At 35.9% G+C, this 25031-nt stretch overlaps 1 protein-coding gene across 1 annotated transcript in view; it reads left to right on the forward strand.

Annotated features, from left to right (window-relative positions):
* Scp2 (sterol carrier protein 2) overlaps nt 1–25031 on the forward strand; it is a 107108-nt gene that overhangs the window by 38984 nt on the left and 43093 nt on the right. Inside the window, exons 7-11 of the mRNA XM_027945011.2 lie at nt 2289–2352; nt 7008–7094; nt 8333–8483; nt 12600–12747; nt 16771–16878. Coding sequence (XP_027800812.1) covers nt 2289–2352; nt 7008–7094; nt 8333–8483; nt 12600–12747; nt 16771–16878 — 558 coding nt within the window. The remainder of the gene's footprint in view (nt 1–2288; nt 2353–7007; nt 7095–8332; nt 8484–12599; nt 12748–16770; nt 16879–25031) is intronic.

Here is a 25031-nt window from a genome sequence, read left to right on the forward strand (position 1 = left end):
TCCATGGGGCACTAAGCTCCTAAGATGCACCATGACATGGGTCAGATAGGTTGGGAAATGCTTTCTATGTTAATCCTCCTTTTGGAAGTCACAGTGCACATTCCATGGTGAGGACTCTAAATATCTTAGTAAAGGAATCTATTCTTGTTTGACAAAAGAACCCTCATTAAAAAAAAAACACCAAAAATAATTAAAATACAAACACAACAAAACACACACTACAGTATTTTCTTGTTGAAAAAGATGTCTTGAAGAACTTAGTTAATTGTCTTGTTAATAGTCAGATAAGATGTTTCCTTTCAGTTAGCATTCAGTTAAATCACAAAAAGATATTAACATGTTCTTTTTTTGGGGGGGCGGTAATCAGGAATTGAACTTAGGGGCATTCAACCACTGAGCCACATCCCCAGCCCTATATTGTATTTTATTTAGAGATAGGGTCTCACAGAGTTGCTTATTGCCTCGCTTTTGCTGAGGCTGGCTTTGAACTCTGGATCCTTCTGCCCTCAGCTTGGCCTGTCCTTAATTGAACTCATGTTGACATCTATATCACCACTCTTATTGTTATTAGATCACCAGTGTGGAATCTACCTTCTTCTCTTTTTTTTAATTTTAAAAATTTATTTATTTATTCTAATTTGTTATACATGTCAGCAGAATGCATTTCAATTCATAGTACACATATAGAGCACAATTTTTCATGTCTCAGATTGTATACAAAGTAGAGCATCACCATTTGTGTCTTCATACGTGTACTTAGGGTATTGATGTCTCTCATTCCACCATCTTTCCTACCTCCCTATCCACTCCCTTCCCTTTCCCCTATCTAAAGTTCCTTCATTCTTCCCATGTTCCCCCACCCCATCTCCATTATGGATCAGCATCCTCATATCAGAGAAAACATTTGGCATTTGGTTTTTTGGGATTGTCTTACTTCACTTAGCATAATATTCTTCAACTTCATCCATTTACCTGCAAATGCTGTGATTTTATTCTCTTTTAATGCTGAGTAGTATTCCATTGTGTATATATACCACAGTTTCTTTATCTATTCATCTACTGAAGGGCATCTAGGTTGGTTCCACAATTTAGCAATTGTGAATTGTGCTGCTATGAACATTGATGCAACTATGTCCCTGTAGGATGCTGTTTTTAAGTCCTTTGGATATAGACCAAGGAGTGGGATAGCTGGGTCAAATGGTGGTTCCAGTCAAGGTTTTCCAAGGAATCTCCATACTGCTTTCCATATTGGTTACACCAATTTGCAGTCCCACCAGCAATGTATGAGTGTGCCTTTCTCCCCACATCCTCGTCAACACTTGGAGGGAAATGAAATCTTAAGAGTAGTTTTGATTTGCATTTTTCTAATTGCTAGATATGTTGAACACTTTTTCATATATTTGTTGAATAATTCAAATCTTCTGAGAGGTGTCTGTTCAATTCCTTGTTCCCATTGATTGGCTTATTTGTTGTTTTGGTGTTATCTTCTTCTCTTTTTATTAGAATTGGTATAAGTTGTGCTCAATTATATGTATGTCATTTCTGGCCTGAAAAATCTTCCTCCTTGACGGAGAATACAGAGATAAAACAGAAATGGGGACATTCTATTTTACCATGCCATTCCATGACTTCAATTCTAATCACTGGACTTTTTCTTTTGTTGGCCTTTCCAACTCCAAAGGAGAATTCAAATACTATTTTAATTCCATTTTTTCTTTTTAAAAAGAGGTAAATTTTTGCAAGTTTTACCTTATTGGTGTACTTGCTCTTGTTTTCTTTACACTGTTATATATTTACACATTTTCTGTTAAGGAATTTAAAAAGCATACATAATTTTTGTCAGGATGTGATTCTTCTAAAGAACCTTTTGCCTGATGATGAGGTATTCATCAGGCCCTGGAGGGCATGACTTGTTGTTCACTAACCCTAGGGTCATCAGGGTTTCTGGAAGACTCTAGGATTGCTGCAGTGCTCTCCTGACTTAGACCACTGTGGTTTTAGACTATAATTTTCTAGTTTTTCAAATTTGACTCTTCATTATACTAAAGAGAATAGAGCAGTTTGAATTATTTTTATCTCATATGCCTCTTGTTGTTTCAATTAATTAAACATACCCAAATTTAGTTATAAAGAAGTATATGTGAAGATCAGTGTTCAAGTTGTAAATACTGATATCTATGCAAGGAGGAAATATAGGAATATTCAGCAGAACACTAAGTACCACTGTAGCACTTGTTAATAAGCAGCAGAAAGACATTAACACTAATAGATGTTTTCTTTCTCCACAGGAACAAAAACTGAACACTTTGCAAAAATTGGATGGAAAAATCATAAACATTCAGTTAATAACCCGTAAGTATTTCAGAGATATGAGATTATAAGAAATCTGGTTTATCCTATTGTGTAATATCCAACTTTGTACTTAAAAAGCAAATGTAAGATCTCAAAGATTTCAGCCTGAATTTCATTGCTTCTTTTTTAAACAAATATTTATTTTTTAGTTATATATAGGTGGACACAATATCTTTATTTTTATTTTTATTTTTTTTAATGTGGTGCTGAGGATAGAACCCAGTGCCTCCCGCATGCTAAGTGAGTACTCTACCTCTGAGCCACAACTACAGCCCTCATTGCTTCTCTTAACACCTTCTTAGAGCTTCATTGCCTGTTCTGAATACTTCTGTTTTGACACATCACATTTAGTTACCTGTGAGTCTTCCTCTGATGATGATGATCCTCAAGCAGCCATGTGTCTCATCTTGGTGTTTATAGGATCCAGTAGGGTACTTAAATGTGCAATGAAACTTTGCGGTTATTGAATAGTAGAATTAGGATGAGCAGTTTTAAGCCCATAAATATGGTCTAGAATTGGTTTTCTTTGTATTTAGAACTAGAAAATCGTAAAAACTCTTCGTGATTTCCTGAAACTATAAGGAATTGGTTCTGTTGGATAGCACTGCAGTTTGAGGCTTAAAAAGTAGCTCTTCACTTTACCCAAAGAATTAGAGCTTCTAAGTCTTTCTTTGGCTTCATTACTTGCCTGACCAGGCACTCATTTATCTACTTTTTATATATTCTCTTAAGGATTTTTTTTCAACAAATATATGTTCAGTAGCCCACTACATATAAGACATTGCTCTAGCTACTGGTGATAACACAGATGAGTTTCTTGTTCCCATGGATCTTCTGTTACATATTATAAATTGTCAATTATGTTGAATAGGCAGACATTATTTCTTTTTTTAAAGATTAAAGATTTTTCTTTCTTTAAAGATTTCCTTTTTTCTTCCTTTTTTTTTGGGGGGGGGGGCTGGGAATTGAACCCAGGAGATCTTTCCTGCTTAGCTACATCCCCAGTCCCCTACCCCTTTTTCTTTTTGACACAGGGTCTAAGTTGTGATAGTCTTGCTAAATTGCTGAGGCTGGCTTCAAAACTTGTCATCTTCCTGCCCACTGCACCAGGTTGACATATGTTATTACTGAATATCATTTTATTATTCTTATTTTTAGTTGTAGTTGGACACAGTATCCTTATTTTATTTATTTATTTTTATGTGGTGCTGAGGATAGAACCCAGGGCCTCACACATGTGAGGTGAGCACTCTACTGCTGAGCCACAACCCTACCCACTGGATGTCATTTTTATCATTTAAAATTCTTTGAAGCAAGGGTTGTGATCAGTGGTAGAGCATTTGCCTAGCATGCATGAGGCACTGGGTTTGATTCTCAGCACCACATACAAATAAATAAAATAAAGATCCATCAACAACTAAAACTTAAAAAAATAAAAAGTCTTTGAAGCAGCCCAGAAGAGCCTTTTGGGTTTGTTTCAGAAATTTTAGATGGTAACTTCTTGTACTCGGTTTTACTTGACTAGTGATAAAGAGAATTCTGGGCTTGCTGACCAGTCATTAGAGATACTCTGGCACATATTCCTATATAAGGTTGAATTAAGAAATTGTTCTCAAGCATTTTCTTAACAATTATAAGAATATAGTGAGAATTGGTGATAAGGATTAGGGATAGCCTGTGTCACTTGAGGTTTCACACCTGTGTCTATAACTTTCCCTTGGTTGTCGCCTCAGATGTCCCACAGGTGCCTACAAATCAACATGTTCATACAGAATTTGTCATTTCCCTTCAATCCTGTTTCCCTTTCATTGTTCTGCATCTTAGCAAATGACATCAGTATACACCTAGTCATCCAAGATAGAAAATGAGAAGTCATGTTTGCGTCTGCCGTTCCCCTCAGTGTCCCATATGTAGTGGTTTGAAGTCCTAGAGATTTTGCCCCCCTTGCTATCTCTGAATTTATCCTTTCTCTCCATCTTTCATTTCCAGTTTGCAGCCTCTCCCCTGCTTTTTTCTTTTTTCTTCAGTACAGGGAATTGACCTCGGGGGTGCTTTACTACTAAGCTATATACCCAGTTCTTTTTATTTTTTGAATTAAAAAATTGCTGAGGCTGGCCTTAAACTTGTGATCCTCCTGCCTCAGTCTCCTATATTGCTGGGATTACAAACTATGTGCTGCTGGGCCTGGTGGGCCTTATCATTTCTTACCTTAAGTATTTGCCCCAGTCTTTACTTGCTCTTGGTAATGCCTTTTTACCATCACTTTCCCATGCCTCAACCTCTTGCAGAAATACCGATCTGGTCATGTCACACTTCAGATTAACTATCTTTTAGTAGTTACTCTGTGTTTTCAAAATAAAATGTAAACATCATAACTGGGCTGCATGGTTTAATCCCTGTTCATTTCTCGCGTCCCATCTTCTTTGCCTTGCTTCCACATTCTCTTCCACACGTTATGCCCTTGCTCCAGTAGACTATTTCCCCTGGAGAGGCTTTGCCTGTGCTGCTACTTCCGTCGGGAATTCTTTCTTTCCCACTTCTTATTTACCTTCTGATATATGAAGCGTGTCTGTGCTCCCACAGCACCCCATATAACATTTCTAGCATAACATTTGTTATACATATTCGAATTATATATTTCTTTGCCATGGAATCATGTTGAGTTCCTTGAGGGTAGGGATTATAAACATGTGCCTGGTGCCTAGCACAGTATGTGGCCCAAATAAGATGGTTTTTGAAAGTTGGTTTACTGTTAACTCCATCTGCAAGTGAAAGTGCAGACACTAGTATATACACTTAAGTTATGCAGGCTTTATTATCTAAAAATTTTTTTGTTTGTATGTTACTGAGGGTTGAATTCATGGGTGCTCTATCACTGAGCTACATCTTCAATTCCCCTTTTTAAAAATTTTTGAGGAGCTGGGGATGTGGCTCAAGTGGTAGCACGCTTGCCTGGCATGTGTGCGGCCTGGGTTCGATCCTCAGCACCACATAACAAAGATGTTGTGTCCGCTGAAAACTAAAAAATAAATATTAAAAAATTCTCTCTCTCTCTCTCTCTCTCTCTCTCTCTCTCTCTCTCTCTCATCTCCTCTCTCTCTCTCTCTTTAAAAAAAAATTCTTTTTGAGACAGGTTCTCACAAATTGCTGAGGCAGCCCTCAAACTTGTGATTCTTCTGTGTCAACCTCCTGAATAGCTGGGATTATAGTCATGTGCCACTGGTTTATTTTCTAAAATTTTGAATTGCTTGTTAATTTCCCCAGGAGTTGACATTTGCTTTTATAAACTCCTTTGTAATTTATCTTTCTGCTACTATTTTCTCCAGGGTGGCTTCTGAAGCCATATGATTATATTGTTAGAGGAGCCAAAGAGAATAAAAGTAAATTTCCTTCTTAGCAGTCATGGAAGGGTAATGTGTTTTTTAGTTGTTGTTTGTGTGTTTTGCAGAAACAGGGGTTGAACCTAGGGCCTTGTGCATGCTAGGCTACAGCTCTACTACTGAGCTATATCCCTAGACCTTTTAAAAAATATTTTATTTTGAGAAACAGGGACTTGCTAAGTTGCCAAGGCTGGCTTAAAACTTGCAGTTTTCCTGCCCTGGCCTCCCAAGTAGTTGCATGACAGGTGTGTGCCATGATGTCTGGCATAGGAAATATGTTTTTTAAGAATCAAAAATTTATTACAGGGGCTGGGGTTGTGGCTCAGTGGTAGAGCACTCACCTAGCTCGTACAAGGCCCTGGGTTCTATCCTCAGCACCACATAAAAATAAATAAATAAAGATATTGCGACCAACTGAAAAATAAAGATTAAAAAAAATTATTACAGGTTTTAGTTTTAGAACTTGGAGAACTTACATTTACTTAAGAGCTCCATTAGCCTTCATTAAATGTACTTGTATAGTATCACCACAAAAGAGGGTTGAGTTGCACATCATTTAATTTTGCTTTTAAGGAATCAATATTGTATAATTTGCCAGCAAAAATTGTGCAATTCTGTTTTAACCCTCAACAGGTCTAACACTAGCTGAGTGTACTGCTACTCAAATCTGCCATGTTCCACTTGGAGTTTATGCAGACCGCATGAATTAAGGCCTCCATCCTCCATGAGACCACCCTCACCTCAGACACCAGCTGCAGGTGGTGGACAGGCCATCTACACCACTGATTGACTGGTTACAAATCCAGGGGTTCCCATGACCTCGTCAGGCTTGATAATTCTCTGGAATAACTTATAGAATTTAGAAAAGCATTCTAGTTACCATTATAGTTTTATTATGAAGGATAGAAATAAGGAACAGCCAAATAAAGAAGCATGTAGGGTAGAGTCTGGGAGGGTTCCAATGCAGAACTTTCATGTCCTCTTCCTGTGGCAACAGGGCACTTTATCTTTTGGCACATCAGGTGTTTCTCAACTAGGAAGCCTCACCAAACTTCTATGTCCAGAGATTTTATTGGATATTTTGGAGTTGGGATTTTTTATTTTATAGAGCTCAAATGACTTATTTATTCAAGGTTGAAACTATTCATAAAAGTTTGTCTTTGGCTGTGAAAAGAATATTCACAGATTATTCTCTCTGTAACTCTGGACCCAGACATCTTCAACAAAAATTGTAATCGCTGCCTCACATTTTGTAACTACTTATTTTGTATTTAGGTATTCCCAATTTCAAGATGAATACAGTTTAGATGAAGTGATGGCATCTCGAAGCATTTTTGAGTTTTTGACTGTCTTACAATGTTGGTAAGAAAAACACATTTTAGCATTTAATAGATAGATGTAGCTGTTCCTCTCCCTGCTCATCTCTCTGTGGTTAAATCTTAGGCTCTGTATCTGGGTGTAGATTTTACAGAATTCCTACAAGTGGTTCCATTTTGGGTCCTTCACTAGAATACTCACTTCCTGTTCCTGTCCAGAGACAGACTGACTCCTTTTTGAAAAACTGTGTTTTACTTCTTCCCTCTCTCCTAACTTCTGCCCACTTTGGTTGTTTTAATTATATTTATTCACTAAAATGTGGCTTAGGAGGCTAGTGGAGTCCCGAGGTTTTTTCCTTGAACATTTTGTTTTTCCTGCTATAGACTTCTAATACAGGAAATTTTATTGAGTAATAGTAGGTAAGAGTAGAAGTAAAACAAAAATCATAGCTCTAATAATGATAATATTGGCAACTTGCAAACTGCCTGATGTGATCTCTTTTCTAGAAGATTGAGTGAATGTTGAATAGCTCTTGCCTGTGTCCTTGTATACACCTGGCTTTGCTTTGGAGATGCTGGCTGGGATGCGGGTGAACAAGTTGGGCCAGCTTTTATCTGTTGCTATCTGAGGGTCTTCCCATTTAGAAAGCCCTGCTGAACTCACAGAGGGCTTCCTGTGTTTGCAACCTAGCTTTACAGTATGCGCTAAGGAAAAAAGATATATTCTTGAGGAGATCTCAAGAGTCTTAACTATGGACTTTCTGATATTTTCTTCACTATGACTCTTATAACTAAGAGTCCTAACTATGGACTTTCCCCTTGTTTTCTCCTTTCCCAGTTTCTGAAAAGATTTTTGTACTGAGCTATTTCAGAGGTAGCAACATTGGAACTATTTAGGGTTATAGTAGAATCTTTATTGTACTAAGATAAAATAACCTTTGTACTCACTCTTCAGAAGATCACCAGACAGTGCCTTATGTAACTGCAGGGGCAAATCCTGGATTCTTTGCAAAGAAAACTTTTTGGGAGATATTCTAGAGACCAAGCAGTGACTGATAACATTTAAGGTCTTGTTGGAAGTTCAGTTCTTCCAGCATGATAACATTTAAGGTCTTGTTGGAAGTTCAGTTCTTCCAGCATATATGATTTTTTAAACTGTCAGTATCATAAAAGAGATAGTGCACTGGCCAGCAAAAATACTTGACCTTTCTTCTTGTATAGTCTCAAATCTTACAATTGAGGTAGTGCTGGTATAAATAATTATTTATTTTTACTTCCTTCTAGTCCCACTTCAGATGGTGCTGCAGCAGCAATTTTGGCCAGTGAAGGATTTGTACAGAAGTACGGACTGCAATCCAAAGCTGTGGAAATTTTGGCACAGGAGATGGTGACCGATTTGCCAAGTACATTTGATGAAGAAAGTGTTATTAAAGTGGTATGTTTGAAATTCTGTTTTATTAATCCAGTTGAGGAAATTCTATTTAAAATTTTGAGGCAATATTATATTGTCATTAGCTTTGGAAGTTATGTACTTATGAAAATTTCATCTAGAAGGCTAAGGAAGGACAGTTGCAAGTTTGAGGCCAGCCTGGGCAGCTTAGCAAGATCTTGTCTTCAAATAAAATTTAAAAGACAGGGAATGTGGTGCAGTAAGTAGAAAGGTTTGCCTAGTGTGTCCAAGGCCCTGGGTTCAATCCCTAATACCATACCCCACCCCCCAAAAAAAGGTAGAAATTTTAATATTATAATCCATTCTGTGTGTGTGTGTGTGTGTGTGTGTGTGTGTATGTGTTACTAGGAATTGAACCCATGGTGCTCTACCACTGAGCTACATCCCCAACCCTTTTTATTTTCTGTTTTGAGATAGGGTCTCATTAATTTGCAGAAGCTGGCCTTGGACTTGCTATCCTCCTGCTTCAGCCTCCTCAGTCAAGGGGGTGACGGGGATTTACCACTGAAACCAGCTATTATAACCCATTCTTTTTTTTAATGTATAGTTTAATGTATTTTAATAGGAAACTTACAGGAACAGCACAGAAGACAGACAACGTTAAAAACATGTACGTGCATGTAGGACAACTCAGTTAGAAAAGTATAGTGATTGGATGGAATCTACTATATGATAAAAATGCTACAAACACCATTTAGTTACTGTGAATAAGAAATTTACTTGTTTATAAAAATCCAAATGCTGGCATTGTCCAGAAAAATTTAACAGTTTTATTTATAATTGTTATAAAGTTGAACTGCTGAAACTTGTTCACTGAAACATTTTTGACTTGCATTAATGCTTTACATCCCCGCATTTATATTAAAAATTCACACACAAATGAAAATGGAAAAACGGCCAATACCTGATTTCTGTCCCCTATTTTTCCACTTGGAGTCATATACTTAGGTACTTTTTGACTCCATGGGAAAAAAAAAAATCTAACGTTCAGAACTACCAATAACAGGGAGAAGAGAAAAAAAATTTTTTTGAGAATGAAATGTTTCCCATCATAGTGAATTTTTTTTTTTTTTTAGAGAGAGAATTTTTTTAATATTTATTTTTTAGTTTTCGGTGGACACAACATCTTTATTTTGTTTTATGTGATGGTGAGGATCAAACCCAGTGCCCTGCGCATGCCAGGCGAGCGCGCTACCGCTTGAGCCACATCCCCAGCCCATCATAGTGAATTCTTAAGCACGTTCTCCACATATGCAGCGAGCTAGTTGGATGTCTTTTGGCATAATTGTTACACGTTTGGCATGGTTAGCTCACAGGTTGGTGTCTTCAAAAAGGTCCACTCGCTTCCTGCAAAGCACCAATAGCAGCGCTTTGGAAGCGCAGATCTGTTTTGAAGTCCTGAGCAATTTCTCGCACCAGACGCTGGAAGGGGAGTTTGCAAATCAGAATTTCAGTGGACTTCTGATTTCACGGAGTGCCACAGTACCAGGCCTGTAACGATGAGGTTTCTTCACCTTCCAGTAGAGGGCGCACTCTTGCGCGCGGCTTTTGTAGCCAGTTGTTTCCTGGGTGCTTTACCACCCGTAGATTTGCAGGCAGTCGGCTTTGTATGAGCCATGATAGAGAGACCGCCTTACTTACCTTACCCCCTTCTCCTTCAGCTGGAGCTCAGCGAGCTGGAGGCTGCACTGGCGTTAGAGAGCGGCGGCTGCGAACACAATTGAAAGATCTATAACCCATTCTTAAGATTCTGTTAAGAAGTTGAGTGTGGTGGCATGTGCCTGTAATTCCAGCTACTAAGGAGAATGAGGCAGGGCGATTGCAAGTTCAGGTCCAACCTGGAAATTTAATATCTCAAAATAAAAAATAAAAGGGCTGAGAATGTAGCTCAGTGGGTAGAGAGCCTTGGTTTCAATCCCTAATACTACAAAAAGAAAAACGGGGAAAAAAAGATCTGTTGGGAGAAAACAATTGACGAGAATAGATGCTTCTTATGATGGAACCATGAATATGATAACTTTTAACTAACTAGGAGTGCTGCTTATTTTTGTTTTGAGTTGACTGAACTTCGATCTTACAGTGTTATGGGGAAAACAAGGAGGTTTCTAGAGATTCTTTCTTTTCTTTTTCCGAACTGTAGTCTTTTTAAAAAATTTCTTTCTAAGTATATTTTGTTGATGCATTATAATTATACAAAATGTTTGGATTCATTATGCCATATTTGTACATGCACATAACATAATTTAATCAGTCTCCTTCCCCAGTATTTTTCCTTTCCTTCTCCTCCTCCATCTGCTTCCTTTCTCTACTGATCTACCTTCCATCATCATCATTATTATTATTATTATTATTATTATTATTATTAAATTTTTTTAGTTGAACATGGACACAATACTTTTATTTTACATATTTATATATTTTATGTGGTGATGAGGATTGAACCCAGTGCCTTACATGTGCAAGGTAAGCACTCTGCCTCTGAGCCACAACCCCAGCCCCTATTATTATTGTTATTATTATTTCTAATTATATATATAAGCAAGATTCATTGTAGTATGTTCATACATGGATGTAGCAAAATTTGATAGATTTCATACCCCAGTACTTCCCCATGCCCTTCCCTCATCCCTCCCTTTTATCCCTTCCTTCTCCTCTGTTCATTTCCCTTCTATTTTCTTGTGATCTTCTATTTTCTTTTTTTTTTTCTCTCTGGCTTTGAAATGTAATATTTTAAAATATTTTTTAGATGTGGATGGACGCAATATGTTTATTTTATTTATTTATTTTATGTAGTGCTGAAGATCAAACCCAGTACATTGCACATGCTAGGCAAGTGTCCTACCACTGAGCCACAATTGCAGCCTGAAATGAAATGTGTTGCCCAAGCTGGCCTTAAACTCCTGGGCTCAAGTGATACTTTTGCCTGAGCATCCCAAGTAGCTGAAACTATAGGCGTGTACCACCATGCCTGGCTCCAGAGAACTTTCTTAGCCCTTAGCATTTCAAAAATCATGATTTAAGATTTTGTGCAATATGGATAAAGAAGATAAGAATTCAGACCTAGAGTTAGTTGAATATTTGAAAACTCCCTTTTCCCCCACAGAAGCAATTATTTGATAATTATAGTATACAAAATGATTTTACAGCAGTGCTGTGAACTTGAAAATGTCCTGATAACTTGCCCAGGATCACAAAGTTAGGTTGTGGTAGAGGTAGAAATTATATTCAGGTTTAATGATTGTGGTATAGTTTATATTATTCCAGTTTTATTTCTTGATGAAATTTGAGTTTACATATTCTTTTATTATGCAAGACCAAAGAGAGGTTAAGAGCATGGACTTTGGAATAATGGTTTGAATCCTATATTATCTTCTAAAAAAATCATGTATTTTCATACAGAAGTTTTTTGATATTTTTCACTATTTGTTACTCCTAATGATGTGTTGACAATCTCTTCAATTATCACAACTATAATTAGGATTTGATAGAGTTTTTGTAACAGCATAAAATATGATCTAAGAATTCTAAGTCCTTTTCATGTCTTACTTAAAGTTTTATAGTTTGTAGTATAAAATTTAGTATGTACATTCTCCTTCCTGGACATTATTATTATTATTATTATTATTATTATTATATACAGGTTCTATGTTGCCCGGGCTGGCCTCAAACTCATGATCCTCCTGCCTCATCCTCCCAAGTAGCTGGGTTATTTGGACTTTTTGTGTAATGTAGAATAAACTCAGATTTCAATATGTGTGGTATTCTGAGCTGTCAAGATTATTTATAATTAATCTCTCTCTCTTTTTTTTCTTTGGGAGATGAACTGGAGATTGCAGCCAGTGGTGCTTTGCCACTGAGCTACATTTCCAGCTCTTTTAAAAATTTTTTTTATTTTGAGATATGGTCTTGCTAACTTGCTTGGGGCCTCCCTAAGTTACCAAGGCTGGCCTGGAACTTGCAATTCCCTTGCTTCAGTCTCCCACATTGCTGGGATTACAGGTACATGCCACCATGCATGGTACATAATTAATTTGTTAAAATTCCTAACCTAAAAATCCCAGTTTGTTGCATTAATTTATTTATACATGATTTTGGTTTTAGGTTGGCTATGATATGAGTAAAGAAGCTGCCAGAAAATGCTATGAGAAATCTGGCCTGAGACCAAATGATATTGATGTAATTGAACTTCATGATTGCTTTTCTGTGAATGAGCTCCTTACTTATGAAGCACTGGGACTCTGTCCAGAAGGTAGTATCTTTGAAGAAGGCAGATTAATTGGGTAACTTTCACTGAGAAAGCTTCACTTTCACCATTAAACAGAATAATCCACCTTTGTTTCCACATTGGCTCCACCACTGCACTGTGCAGAGTGAATATAAGCAGGTTTGGTACTGGACTTTTTAGAACATTGTGGTCTTAGACAATACCAGCACGGAAATAACAGAGTATACAAATAATTTATATTATCCAAGTCAATAATTTATGTTATCCAAATTACTGTTAAATTTTAAAAATGGTATAATATGCTTCAAGTTTTTCTAATTATGTATGAATAAATATTTGCACAAAGGAAAATGAAAAAAAATGTTGGTAGAATCTAAATGTTCTGTCTTCATTTCCTACCAGCAGTATATTAGACTTTTAGTTGTTTTACTTCCTTGCCAGCATTTGACATAATCAGTTTTTAAAATTTCAGTCATGCTAAAGAGTATATAGTAGTATCTTATTTTTGTTTTAATTGCATATTTCTGATAACTAATGATATTGAACATCTTTCCATATGCTTACTGGTCATTCATGTATCTTATTTTATAAAGTATTTGTTCAAATCTTTGCCCTTTGGTTGTTGGTTATTTGTCTTTATTGTGTTGTAAAAGTTTTCATAACTATAGATATAGATAAAAATTAAAACTGGATCCGTCATTTGTCTGATAAATGTACATTGTGAACATTTTCTCCTAGTCTGTGGCTTGCCTTTTGTTTCATTAATAATGTCTTTTGAAAAACAAAATTTTAAAATGTTAACGAAGTACATATGTGGTTTTGTTTGCATTATATTTCTGTTGTGCAGTGCTAACTTGAGACCTTCAGCATATAATGTAATTATTGATACAGTAGAATTTAGATCGACCATTTGATTATCTGTTTTCTTTTTGTCTTTTCTGTTCCTTTGTTCTCCTCCTCCAGAGTTCTCCATTCTCCTGTGTTGGTATTTTTGGCTATATCTCTTTGTATTTTTTTTTTTAACCAGTAGTTGCTATAGAGCAAAGTTTCTCAACCTCATTACTGTTGACATTTGAGCTCTATTATTCTTGTGATTTGGCTTGTGCATTTTAGGGTATTCAGCAGTATTCTTGGCCTCTTAGCCACTAAATGCCAGTAGCAACTCCCCCCACAGTTGTAACAACCAAAAATATTTCTAGACATTGCCAGATGTCTCCTGGTGGCAGAATCTAACCCAGTTAGAACCATTGCTATAAGGGTCATAGTATGTGTATTTAACTTTCATAGTCTCCTTTGAGCTAAAATTACACCATTTCACATGAAATGGAGAAATCTAGTGACCATATAGATCCATTGACTGATTCCCTTTGGTGAGTCATGGTCGCCCTTGCTTACAGTGCTGTTCCAGGACCATGCTCATCCTGGGCACGGCTGTTAAGAAAGAGTCTCATGAACGATAGCTAGGAACTCACCCTGGTGCAGTGGCTTCTCCACTATAATTCCTCCTGTAATCCCCCTGCTTTTGTTTACTTTTCAGAGTTCTCAGGTAGTTGTTTTATTATTTTAGCCAGTGTTTACAATTGTGATCAGTGGGAGAAAAGGGCTGAAGGGATCATATGCTGCCATAGCAGAACTGGAACCCAGTCTCAGGGTTAAGCATCCAGTATGTGTATATCTTAGTTCTGTCTCCCTCCTGCAGCTCTAGATTTAGGTATCCAGCTACCTATTTTTCAAGGTTTTTGTTTGTTTGTTTGTTTGTTTTGATGTCTCATAAGCATCTCAAACCTAAGTTCAGAATTGAACTCTTGATATTTTCAAACTTCCTCCTCCCTCAATCTTCCTTATCCTCCAATTAACCAAACTGGAAACTTAGGATCATTTTTGAGTCCTTTCTTTCTCTCACAGCCTCCACTGAATCTATCTCCAAGTCATGTTGGCTGTGGATTTTCCCTTCAGAATAAATCCAGGGTTTGACCAAACCTCATCACTTTTCGTCACCACCAGCTTTGTTTCTTACTCAGATTATTATAGTAGTCTCCCAGCTAGTCTCATGCATCCACATTGTCTCCTTAGTCTCTTCACTAGACTGAACCCAGTATAGTAGGTCAGTGTTGGTCCCCTGTTCAGAACCCTGTAGTTTCTTATCTTACCCTGATGCATGAGCCAAATGTGATCTCTGGAATCCCCACTCCCAGCTCTCCAACCTCTTCTACTTCTCTCTGATTCTACTCTCCTGCTGCTATGTCAATCTCCTTCAAGTGCTCTGGACTCCTTCCTTTCTTCAGGCCTTTGTTCCAGATACCCTATGATTTGTTCCCTTAGTCCCTTCATCCCAGTCCCAGCACTTCCTAAGTTCCCTTTCCTGCCTCTTTTTTCTTTTTTTTTTAATATTTGTTTTTATGTGTAGATGGATGCCTTTATTTTATTTACTTATTTTTATGTGGTGCTGAGGATTGAACCCAGGGCCTCGCCCATGCTAGGCGAGCGCTCTACTGCTGAGCCACAACCCCAGCCCCTCCTGCCTCTTTTTTCTATGGCACTTCAGTCACTCTATGTATTTATTTTACACATTGTCTCTCTTTTCTTCACTCCTCTCCTATCATAAATTAAATTCCATGAGAGCACATAGTTTTGTCTGTTTTGGTCACATTGTATCCATTAGTTCCCAGGTTACTTTTGGCACATAATAGTCATAATAATTATTTTCCAAAAGTGTGCACATATTTTCCTCTTTCCATGGTAGGTCAGAGTGGTAATTTTAGTACTTTATCTTTTAGTTGTTAAGTTCAATACAGTCTTTTAAAATCTTTTAACAATCTATTACTATTTTACAGGTTTGTATATATTTTGGAAAAAACATGTAGTAAAATTTTTATTTATTGGGGTTAGGTTTTATTTAGTCTGCCCTGACTTGGTATAGTAACAACATTAACAGTTGTGAAAACAGCGATAACAGGTAGAATATCTATGATGACTCGGGCCTTGTAGCAGGTTCTAAGTCAGAAACATATCAAGAGATAGAAAGAGTGCCTAAGCATGTGAGGCAACTGCTCTACGCTGACCTACACTCCCAGACCCAATGGGATTTTAAAATCTATAATCTAGATTTAGAAGCAGTTTAGAAGTATTGGTCATTTGAATTCTGTGATTGGTATACTTTATTTTACCAGTAGAGATATGCCTTTTTTTTTCCTGTCTGTTGTTCTTACCTTGACTGTTTCCTCATTTGGAAAATGAAAATGATAGTATCTACTTCATAGGTTCTATGAAGGATTAGAGGATTAAATTGTAAAGATATATGGAAAATAATTAGAACAAGACCTAACACAGTGAATGCCCCAAGGAGATTTTGAGTTACTTCACACAGTACCACCATTGCTATTATGATCATCTTTTGGAGTGCCCATTTCTCCTTACTTTGTCAGAAATATCATTTGAAATAATATTTTATACAATGTATGTGCTTTGATTTGCTTCTTAACCACTTGAAACAGTGAGCAGGAAATTGACAGGAATTTTGAAGCCACCAAAAATAAGAAGTGATTTTTTTTTCAACATTATTTTTGTGGCTCAACGTGTTTTTAGCCATTTCCCTTAGTTTCATAAGAGGGCTTTTTTTCTTGTTTTTCCTTTTATTAAAAATGTTTATCTAGCACACAGCAGTACAATTGAAAACAGAAAGAAATGAAAACATGAACTTCAAAGTTGTTATAATTATTTTAGTTGTAATATCATATAGTATTTATATCCATTTCAGTGCTTTTCTTCTGGTTTTTTGAATCTTTTTTATATTTGGAACAATTTTGGAAGCCAGAGAGCTCTTAGGAACTAATAGGAGCTTTATTTCATGCAGGACATGTTCTGAAAAGATAAGCCTTTATTGCTCAATATTTATTACTTAACTTTTAGAAGTGTTCCTACAAAATTGTTAAGTTATTAAGACATGCTAGGTCTAAGAAATTCTTGGCTATGTGGATATTTAAAAATCCATGCCATTTGTTCCAGTGTTATTTTTAACATTTGTGATTATAATTTTTCCTTTCATAGGGAAAGGTGGAATACTGGTCGATAGAGGAGATAACACTTATGGAGGAAAGTGGGTCATAAATCCTAGTGGTGGATTGATTTCAAAAGGACACCCACTGGGAGCTACAGGTAATATTGCACATAGATTTCATAAGTGTTTGTTATTTTTGCCATAAATGTGTTTTTCCTTGAGTTGAATGTAAGTTTGTATTCTCTGCGCTTGATAGGCTGAACTTTGATTTCTTAGCTATGGTATTTTTGATATTTCTTTAACTGCTGCACACTTCCGTAATATTGATTAATCAATAAGAATTGGAATTAATTAAAACTCTAAAATTAACAATATCTATTTTTAAAAGTTTAATCATTTTCAGATATGTATAGAACTTAACTAGTAGAGATCTTGCTGGACCTGTTAGACAACAATCAATTCAAATGAGCACATTTATTTATGCTGTATGCATTGTTGGCATTGCATGGAAATTATTTTCTCTTGAGACAACTGGACTTGAAAGTATGAAATAGGTATTTTACAACAGTTCCACTTCTGATTGGCCATATGATTTTTTTTATCAATTGGCAATTAATCACTTTGACTCTTAGTTTCTTAATTGTAAAATGGCAAATTTGTGTGATGAAGTTTCTAAAATAACTTTTAGCAATAACATAATCTTATGTTTTTTTCATATCATCTCATTATATTAATTGATTAGTTTAGTAAAATTTTATAAATTCTTATAGATTCCAAATTAGAGAATTTAAAATGTACAGTGCATTTCTTATAGTAAATAACCTTGTTTTATGTCTGTTTATCATTCAAATTTAGTAAACTTGTAACCTAGTAGAAAAAAATATATGAAAGAGACAGAAGGATATGTTTTCAAACACACAGAAAGTTGCAATATGATGTGGCACTTTGCTATTTGTTTTATTTTTGTCTTGTGTCTTCTTTGATTCTTTTTTAAAATATATTTTTAGTTGTAGATGGACACAATACTTTTGTTTTTATTTATTTATTTTTATTTGGTACTGAGGATTGAACCCAGTGTTTCACACATGAGAGATGAGCGTTCTACCACTGAGCCACAAGCCCAGCCCCTCTTTTTTTTCAATATTTTTTTTAAGTTGTAGACAGACACAATAACTTTATTTTATTTATTTATTTTTTATGTGGTGCTGAAGATGAAACCCAGTACCCCACACATGCTAGACAAATGCTGTACTAACTGAGCTACAACCCCAGCCCTGATTCTTTTTCTTAATACCATTTTAAAGATCAATTGGTGATTTTTAGTATTTCATTTTCTCTTTTATATTGCATTAGTTCTTTAATTTTTTTTTTATAATTCAAGGATATGCAGCATACATTTTTAACTTACCTCCGTCTACCTTCACGTAGTGTCAAACCACCTCATGTTTAATATAAGACTTTTTCGGTCTGGGGTTGTGGCTCAGCAGTAGAGCGCTTGCCTAGCATGAGCAAGGCCCTGGGTTCAAGCCTCAGCACCACATAAAAATAATTAAATAAAATAAAGGTATTGTGTCCAACTACAATTAAAAATAAATATTTTTTTAAAAAAGACTTTTTCAACAGTTTATTTCTATTTACTCCTTCTATTCTTCATGTTATTATTGTCATACACTTACTTTTAATATATGATAATTCCCATAGTGTACTACTACAGTTACTGGTTTAAGCAATCTGATATTTTTCAAAGAAATCTAAAAATGAGGGGAATGAGTGTTTTAACTGGGAGTAGCAAAAATGACAATATTGGAAAATTCTCTCCTTTATAAAAGTGCCAACAGGGGCTGGGGATGTGGCTCAAGCGGTAACGCGCTCGCCTGGCATGTGCGAGCACCACATTTCAGCACCACATAGAAATAAAATAAAGATGTTATGTCCACCAAAAACTGAAAAATAAATATTAAAAAAATTCTCTCAAAAAAAATTAAAAAATAAAAGTGCCAACAACTCTGACATAAATTATCCTGATCAATTTTGCTGATGACTTTGGAAATTTACCAGATTTAATTCTATAACCTCAGGAATATGTATTTAAAACAACAAAGAACTGAATCTCTGTAAGAACAGCAAGCTTCATGGCATTTTTATCAGCACAAAGATCAAGGATAAACTCCCAGGTTTTAGTGGACATACCACTAAAAATACCACCCCCCTTTCCCCGGCTCCATGGTAGTCTTGAAAACCAACAGCTTGCAATTATGGTATAAATTAAGCAGCCTCACCAGCCCTAGTGGAGTCCAAATGGAGCTGAAGCTCTTTCAAAGCCCCATCCTTTGAGAACTGTCATTATCCTGTCAATTTCCTGGCAAACCCCCCTTGAAAAGTTTATCTGTATTTTACCTGAATGAACACTCACCCAGCATACAGAATATTTTCTCCAGAAGCATTTGCTAAGACCAGTCAGCAACAACTGTTTAATAGTGCAGCTCTCTGAAGTGTCAATTGGGGCAAACAACAGACTAACCCAAAAAATTAAAAGGAAAGTTGAGGAATGAAATAGCCATAGAGACCTTGAAAAGAATCCAACATAAGACTTAGGAATATAGAAGACTGTGTGCATGCTCAGGAAAGACCTGGGAAGGTCTTCAATTCACACATTGAGCTCTGCATAAGCAAGAAGTAAAAGGCTAAGGTGGAGCTGTAACTGCATGGCCCAGTACCCCAACACACACAGAGACACAGAGTCCCAGCAAAGACCAGGAGACTCTTAGTTCCAGGAATTTGAGGAAATCTCTACTCAATCAGTAAGAAAATTCAGTGGTTGTATCTGACAAAAAATATAGATTTTAAAGAATTAGTATTTAAAAGTCACTAAAAACAATTAACAAACTGCGGGAAAGGGGGAGAATCTGATTTTCGGAATAGCTATATTACTTAAAGTCATTTTTCAACAAAAATCATGAGATATGCAAGAAACAAGAAAGCATGGCCCATACACAGAAAAGCTGTCAATAGAAACTATTCCTGAGGAAGCCAAAATATTGAATTTATTAATCAAGACTTTAACTATTTTAAGAATCCAAGGGGACTGTATATAGAGAACTAAAGGAAAGTATGAAAATATTTCATCAAAATAGGGAATATTAATAAATAGGAATTATAGAAAAGAACCAATGGGTCTAGCACAAAGATCAAGGATAAACCGCTAGTTTTTGGTGAACATTAAAGAATTAAAGGTGTAGTTGGAGAAGAGGAGCCATTTAAGAATAAAGAAAAAGGTCAGTTAACCAAGGAAGAGAGTGTTTGAGAAGTGAGAAGTCAGAAAGGCTAGAGAGATGGTAAATAACATCCTTTGGATTGGATTTGACTGTTACAAAGTCATTATAAATCCTGACACAGTTTAAAGGGAATGTTTTGCATGGAAGCACATGAGATTCAAAAAGAATTAGAAGCGAGGAAGTGGCAGCAATAGTGTAGTTAGTTTTTAGGAATAGTGGCTGTGAATGGAGAGGGATATGGAAGACTGTACCTGGATTGTAGATGTGTGTTCTGTGTGAGCAAATTCTTGAGTGTGCATGCTCAGGAAAGACCTGGGAAGGTCTTCAATCCACACGTTGGGCTCTGCATAAGCAAGAAGTAAAAGTTGTAACTGCATGTCCCAGTACTCCAACATACACAGAGACACAGAGTCCCAGCAAAGACCAGGAGACTCTTAGTTCTTTGCTCACACAGAACATGCACACTCTCTTCAGCACATAGCTAGCTAATTTCTGTAAAATGAGAATAAAGTATAGTACCTACTACATAAGGCTGTTCTGTGGATTAAATGAGGAAATCTGTGCAGATAAAATATATAGCAGAGCCCCTGCCAAAAGGGAGTAGGAACACAATAATAATTCCTAATGTTCGCTTCCCCTCATCTCTACAAAAGGAAGTTGCCATGGAGATCCACTTAACAGTTATTTTGTTTTGTTTTGTTTGTTCATTTTTGCCAGTAATAAAAATCTTGTCTGGACCATAGCATAAAAAAATAATTTATAATTATTTCAGGAAAATGTTCTTTATTTTGTAAAGAATAAGTTTCCTTCTATTATGACAGCTTTAAGGCATTATATCTTTTTGTAAATATTGTGCTAAAAGCTGCACAGATTATTTTGAAACTATTTTCTGTCTTTGGTAATCAGGCTAAACTGTTTTTATTATCCCTCAAAAAGAGAATTAGGTCATGCTTCAATGTTGATTTTGTTCTCATGGGTGTAGAGAAGTCAGGAGAATGATAAACATTCTTGGGGCGTGGTTATAGGCAGTGGAGTCACCAAATGTGTGTGAGAAGGCTCTTAAATTCTCCTTCAGACAGTGTACTTCCTCACACAAGAAAACTCTGTTTCAACAGGAGACGAATACCGCATACAGTTCATCATATTATTGATATAAAACTTTTTTCTCCCCTGAAACATGTTTTTATTATAAGAAAACTTGTCTGCCATTTTGAGATGTTTTTGTTCTGCCATCCATTGAAACATTCAGAAATCATACTGTTTAGTAGCAATATGATTTTTCATATCATATTCTTTATTAAAATTTTTTCATATATTAAGACATGTTTGTTAGCAAATTTATAATAGCTAAAAGGTGGAAACAACCCAAATTTCTGTCATCAGTTGATGAATGGAAAAACAAAATGTGGTATATACATACTATAGAATATTCTTCAGCCAGAAAAAGAATGAAATACTGATTGATGCTACAATGTAAGTGAATCTTGAAAACATTTTTCTAGTAAAAGAGGGTAGTCATAGAAGGCCAAATATTATATGATCCCATTTTAATGAAATGTCCTGAATAGGCAAATCCATAGAGATAGAGAGTAGATTAGTGATTGCTTAGGACTTGGGAACAATGGAAGGTGATAGTAAAGGGTTTTTGGTTTCTTCTGAGGTGATGAAAATATCCTAAAATTGATTGTGATGATAATTGCACTTATCTCTGAACACTAAAAAACATTAAATTGCACACTTTAAAAAGATGATTTGTTTTGACAATTGTATAACTCCACATAACTACCAGCCAAAACAAGATAAAGCACATTTCCATTACGCCAGAAAGCTCCATCCATCTATTCCAGGCAATCCCCTGGCTTCCCTCAAATTCTTCTCCCCACTCTCTACCACCACAGGCTAAGACTTTTTGACTTCTGTCACTAAATTATTTTGATTGACCCTAGAATTTCATAGAAATAGAATCTTTTGTGTCTAACTTCTTTCACTCAGCAGAATGTCAAGTTCAAGTTTTTCTCATATTAGTACATTGGTTTTTTTTATTTTTTAATTTTTTTTAGTTGGAGATGGACACAATATCTTTATTTTAGTTGTTTATTTTTTTGTGTGGTGCTGAGGATCGAATCCAGTGCCTCACGCATGCTAGGCAAGCGCTCTATCAACTGAGCCACAGCCCCGGGCCCAGTACATTGGTTTTTTTTCTTGCCACATAGTATTCCTCTGTTGATATATGCCAGTTTGTTTATCCATTTTCCTGTTAATAAATATTTGAATGTTTTCTGTTTGGGGATGTTATAAATAAAGCTACTGTGAATGTTTTTGTATAAGTCTATTTGTGGACATGTCTTTATCTTGGATTAATACCTCAGAGTAGAATTGTTAGATCACAGGACATTTGTATGTTTAATTTTATAAGAAACTGACAAATAGTTCTACATCATTTACTCTGTGTGTGTGTGTGTGTGTGTGCGCGCGCGCGCGCGCGCGCACGTGCACATGCACACACATACATGATGCTGAGGGTTGAACCCAGGGCCTCATACCTACTAGGCAAGTGCTCTACCACTGAGCTATATCCCCAGCCCTTATGTACTTTTAATATTATAGCAGGGTGACAAATTTTTAACATATAATAATCTTTCTTTTCCTATTTACTATTTGTTTTATTTCTCAGAGTTAATCTCTATTAACATTGTATTTTTCAAAAATTGTTACATAAAAACATATGTACATGTTATATAATCTTTCTGTGATTAAGTATATATTTTATCACATTGAAGACTGATTTTATCATTTATATCTGAAATTCTTTCTATATTATCATTTAAAGATAATCTTTATTCTTTTTTTTTAATATTTATTTTTCAGTGGACACAACATCTTTATTTTATTTTTATGTGGTGCTGAGGACCGAACCCAGCGCCCCGCGCATGGCAGGCGAGCACGTTACCGCTTGAGCCACATCCCCAGCCCCAATCTTTATTCTTTTTTAATATCTTTATTTTGTCTTTAATTTGCTTTTATGTGGTGCCGAGGATCGAACCCAGTGCTTCCCATGTGTGAGGCAAGTGCTACTGCTGAGGCACAACCCCAGCCCTATTCTTTTTTTCTTTGTTTTTGTGATGCTGAGGATTGAACCCAGGGCCTTGTGCATGTGAAGCAGGCACTCGAACAACTGAGCTATATCCCCAGCCCAGTCCTGTTCTTTTTAATGTCTACTTAGCATTCTCATTTTAAGATATTTAGCTAGTCATTCACTTTTTGATAGACATAATATAAGTTAAATCCAGTTTGTTATTACAAAAAATGCTGAAATAAGTATCCTTGTATCTTTCTATACTTTAACAATTATACCCATAGGATAAATTCCAAACAGTGGACTCACTGTGTCAAAGGGTAATATGTATTTTAAAATTGGTAGAGATTGCCACATTTTCTTTAAAAATGATTGTACCAATGTATATTCCCAACAGCGAAGTATGAGAGTGCTTCTTTTTCTCCAATTTTGTCAACATTGAGTTTTCTTATCAGATGTTAATAGTTCTGGCAGTCATTCATTTCTCTCCCCTGAGTACTAAAAAGCATACCTAAAACACCCCCCAAAAATAAAATTTATTCAGTTTTAAAATACTTTGGAGGGAAACAAGAATGTCTTCTGCAATATCCTTTTAAAACTTTCCATTATTTGCATCTACACTGTTTGGTAAATTTTTCCTCTTACCATTTGTCTTTGAGGTATAGTGTTTATTGATGATGTAGCATTTTGATGGGAAACTTAAAAATCTTGATGCCCTAAGTAGTAGTCTGAATAGGGACAAAGAATTATTGGAGAGTAAATGTTTACTTGCTACATATTGTGGATTTGGATATATTTCAAGTAAATCTGACACATGGCTACTAGCTACAATGTGTTCCAAGAAAGAATTCAGACTCCTGGAAAATATATCAGAATGACAGCTGAGTAGTTTAAATATTTTTGCCTTGGTTACTTGGATAACAAACTGCAAAAGAAGTCTGAAAGAATCAGAAAATGGTCAAGTAGATGCTTCCAAAAAACCCTGGTAAGGCCTGGGTGGTGAGGGTTCTCCTCTGCCAGTGGTGTTAGTTTAATATTAGGAAAGTGATACTGTGGCGGGGACTCAGTTAGTTTAACTTTCACATATTGTGAGAACTTTTAAATTAAAGGTGTGTTTTCTGAATTTAACTTGTTCGGGTCTGAGTGAAAAAAGTTTCTAGCTGTTGTTAACAGTACCCATACGAGAAAAAAAGATAGTTCAGACATTTGAATTGTGTCTTTTGTTCAACTTCAGTTTAAAAACAAATTCCTTTTAGATTTTTCATTTGAACTTTTTTGGTTTGTTTATTTTGCTTTGGTCATATGACAAAAAAAGTAGAGTCTAAACAATAGTACCATATTGTATTCTGGTCTTTACCTGACTTTTCCATTTATTGCCCAGTACTTGTTGAACACTTGTAAAAAAATAAGTGAGTAAAATTGGCTTTAGCTTATTCTTAGCTATTTCTATTTTTAGCATTTGTAATCTGGTCAAAGGATGTGGAAGTGCCTTGGAGATTAAATTCCTGACAAGGGATTGTTGGTTTGAAGCTGAGAATTGGCTTTTTAGTTTGTCCTTTTATACCAATTTGGCCTGGCTTTTTTTTTTTTTTTTTTCCCATTTAGAATTTTCTAGCATGGCTTCACCTAGTTTTAGGTGCTGATCTTCCACTGTTCAGTCCATGTAAGTTCAGAAGTTGCTTGTTGTATATGTCCATCTTGTTATTATGTACCAGAAACTCATTGGCTCTTAAATACAAGGTCTACTTACAGACTGATTCAGAATCTCCTAGAATTGTTAACGAAATACATTGCTACCTTTCCCTTAGAAATTCTGATTCTTAGATATGGGGTGGTCCCAAAAATTTATTTACATTTAAAGTTCCCTAAGAGCTTCTCATGCATAGCCAGGTTTGAAGATTAGGATATACAAATAACTATTGCCCTCAGGAAGTACACAAGAAGTAGATATTGCAAAGTG

This window comes from Marmota flaviventris, chromosome 10, assembly GCF_047511675.1.
Source record: "Marmota flaviventris isolate mMarFla1 chromosome 10, mMarFla1.hap1, whole genome shotgun sequence".
In the NCBI taxonomy this organism is placed as follows: domain Eukaryota; kingdom Metazoa; phylum Chordata; class Mammalia; order Rodentia; family Sciuridae; genus Marmota; species Marmota flaviventris.